Source organism: Poecilia reticulata, linkage group LG15 (genome assembly GCF_000633615.1).
Source record: "Poecilia reticulata strain Guanapo linkage group LG15, Guppy_female_1.0+MT, whole genome shotgun sequence".
Classification (NCBI taxonomy): Eukaryota; Metazoa; Chordata; class Actinopteri; order Cyprinodontiformes; family Poeciliidae; genus Poecilia; species Poecilia reticulata.
Window position 1 is genome coordinate 6,680,956 of NC_024345.1, and position 3,228 is coordinate 6,684,183.

The 3,228-nt window shown below is 36.3% G+C and overlaps 1 protein-coding gene across 7 annotated transcripts in view; it reads right to left on the reverse strand.

The window, feature by feature from the left end:
* The window catches only part of itsn1 (intersectin 1 (SH3 domain protein)), a 74,948-nt gene that overhangs the window by 44,353 nt on the left and 27,367 nt on the right, over nt 1–3,228 (reverse strand). For all 7 annotated transcript variants that reach the window (XM_008429029.2, XM_008429028.2, XM_008429026.2 and 4 more), the window contains exons 15-17: nt 2,728–2,868; nt 1,520–1,607; nt 943–1,082 (exon numbers count right to left, since the gene is read on the reverse strand). In XM_008429029.2, coding sequence (XP_008427251.1) covers nt 943–1,082; nt 1,520–1,607; nt 2,728–2,868 — 369 coding nt within the window. The remainder of the gene's footprint in view (nt 1–942; nt 1,083–1,519; nt 1,608–2,727; nt 2,869–3,228) is intronic.

The window sequence follows — 3,228 nt, forward strand, 5'->3', positions numbered from 1 at the left end:
ATTCTGAACTTTAACCATAGAAGAGTTTTATGCATAAAAATTTACATTTTAAATTTTTTTTATAATTAGCTTTTTTTTAAATTCTGAATATAAACAAATTTTACTACTTCAATGTAAAAATATTAAATAATTTATTTGGCAATGCTCCCTAATGAGAATGGCTATTTTTAGAACTTGCCCCGCGGGCGACTGACAAGGGGCCCGCGGGCGACAGGGGGCCCGCGGGCACCACGTTGGTGACCCCTGAACTAAGCTTTGAGATGAATGCTATGAAAAATGGACATCATTATAGAAGTAGAGAATAAGCATTTGATTGGTTCATTTTATCTTTCTACAACTGAGTTTATGAATAAACTTTACAGGGAATATACCATTATCTTGTTTTATGTATAAGACATTTTTCCTCTTAAGTATGAAATTGGTCAATATTAAACCTAAAGTGCCAATAATCAACATTTTTATGTCTGGTCTTTAAATGTTTTGAAGCTTTACTAAGGATTTTGAAAATGTCTGGAACAGTATGAATAATCTATGACAATATTAATGTTATTCTTTTAAAATTAACACCATTTAGTGTTTTCTAAATAGTTTATTGATCCAGTATCAGCCTTGCCAATCAAGCTGTCTTCAATATTGTTAAAGAGCGCAGACTGATTGGAGCAGTTTTACTCACATGGGTCGAAATCCTATTTGTGGGGTTTGATCTTTATTAAAACAACATTATTGCATTATCAGCTGGTACTTTTACCAACTTTGTGGGCTTTCTACACTTAGGCATGTTTTGGTTTTGTAGCTGAGATTTCTTCAGCAACTCCATCTTAAAGCTGCATTCCAATTTATTTAACCTATCCCTCAAACAGTAAACTTTGCTAAATATTTATGTTGTGCATCTATGTTTTCTTTGTCTCGTGATGCGCTCTAAAAACGCATTTGTGTCATTACCTTCAGCTGTGTGTTGAAGGCGTCTATTTCCAACAGTTTAGCTCTGGTCTCCCTCTCCACTGAATCCAGCTGCTCTTTGAGCTGCTGCCTGCTATTTTCCTTTTGTTCAATGGCTTTCTGCAGCGATGACAGGCTGTCACCTGAACACACGCACACAGACAGAGTAGATGATGTTAGTTAGATAAACTTAGGCAGTAGGACAGCACCTGGTTTCTTAGAAGTTACTATAAAATTCAGGAAAAATTATCAGAATCTTGGCTGCTGCTGTAAAACAAACCTTTTAATTTCTGATATAGTACAAGAGTTTCCAGAGCTCAGAACTTTTTCTAACATCATGGGAAAATTTAGAAAGATGGAAACAAAGAAAGACAAAAAAGAGAAAGAAAGGTAAAGCAAATAAAGGAAGACAAAATGAAAGAGAAGTACGGCATGACGTAAAGAAAGAAATACGGAAAGAAAGAAAATATTTTCTAATTCATTTCTAAACTGTAGTGATGTTCTTGTTTAATTTTCTGGATAAAACACTCGAGTCCCATGCTTTTCCAGACAGAAACTATGCTGTGTGTGTTTGACTCACGGTGCAAACTGTTCTGCTGGACCTGCTTTAACTGTTCATTCAGATTCTGCTTGTCAGGAATGAGCCTCCCCAGCCACTGTTGAGAGTCCTGCATATGACAGAAAAACATCAACCACACACTAACACACACCTTACACCTCTGCTTTAACTTACAGCTAGGGCGGTTGTAAACAAATATTTTAATAATCGAGTATTCTATTGATTATTCTTACGATTAATTGAGTAATCATAAAATTCTTTTTGATAAAATAAAATATTGGTAAATCTAACATAACAGCAGTCAACATCAGTCCAATTTTTCATATTTGAGCATCTCTAACTATTACTTTTCTGTTTTTTAGAAAATTAGTTAACCTAAAGAAAAGTTATACAAAAATCTGAAATTATATTCAATTTAATAATAAAGAGGCAGGCTCACAAATACGTTTTAAAAAAATGTTTATGCTCCAGCTTTTAGTTTATGTTTTAATCTTCAGTCAATGTAATAGATGAACTCTCACTTTACTCAGACATTTATAGCTTCTGTGTCCACGTTAGCGACGAGATTTTGTCACACACAGAAGCATCTACCAGATATGTTCCGCCACGATGCACTCCGCCACCCATTTGTTGAGACCGGGATGATATGAAATTTATTTTGCGGTTCGTCCGTAAAGCTACACATATGTTAATCAACTACAGCGCAGGTGGCCGCAGTGTTCAGTTTATCCGCTCACCTGCATAAATACTCCTGGCGTGCCGCTCGCTTTCAACCAGCAGCTCTGGTAGGAGAAAAGCTGCCGAACTCCAGTTATCACACCTATCAATTTAAGGACGCTTATTGATCCCCCAAAAAAAGATAAAAACCCGTACATTTCCATCAGTCAATAAAATCCTACCAAACCGAACCTGAAAATTGGACGTTTCACTGCCAACACTTAACTTTCATCAACAACTCATAGACGGAAGTGCGAGCGCTATGCAACACAAATAATGACTCGGCCGAAACACGGTGCGCTAATTAATAAAACATAATTTAACAAAGCTTTGAGGCAGATCAATTTTCCTCAAGGAATTTTAATATTTGAGGTATTCAAATCATTCAAGGAATTGTTAGTCCTAATTCTCCTAAAGCTGAAGATTGCAACAACACCCAAAGGTGTGTAACATAACAGACTTAGATAAATGAGATGGCAAAGAATGTCTGTGTGTGTGTTGAGTTTATGTACCTGAAGCTGCTGCTGAAGCTGTGTGATTTCGGCGATGCGTGTCTCTCTCGTCTGATTGGTCTGCTCCATCTCTCTCCGCTGAGTTGAAAGACGAAACCGAACATCCTTCAGTTTACCTTCCAGCTGATTCTTCTTATCATTCTGGAGAATAGGAAAACATGTATTGTTCAATTTATTCTATTTATCCCAAGCAAAAAAAAAAAAGAGAAAACAGAAAACAGAATCCGCATCTGTCCATTAAGTGAACATGAGGAAAAGAATCTCATGTGCTCTGTTAAAGAACCAGTATTATGTATTTTCCAACCCTAAATCAGTTGTTATAAGCAATCACAACCCTCTTTCTTTCGCTCTCTCTCTCTCTATATATATATAAACAGAGACAGGGTACAATTGACCCTGTCTCTCACAACTGCTGGATATCTATCTATCTATCTATCTATCTATCTATCTATCTATCTATCTATCTATCGAGAGAGAGAGAGAGAGAGAGAGAGAGAGAGA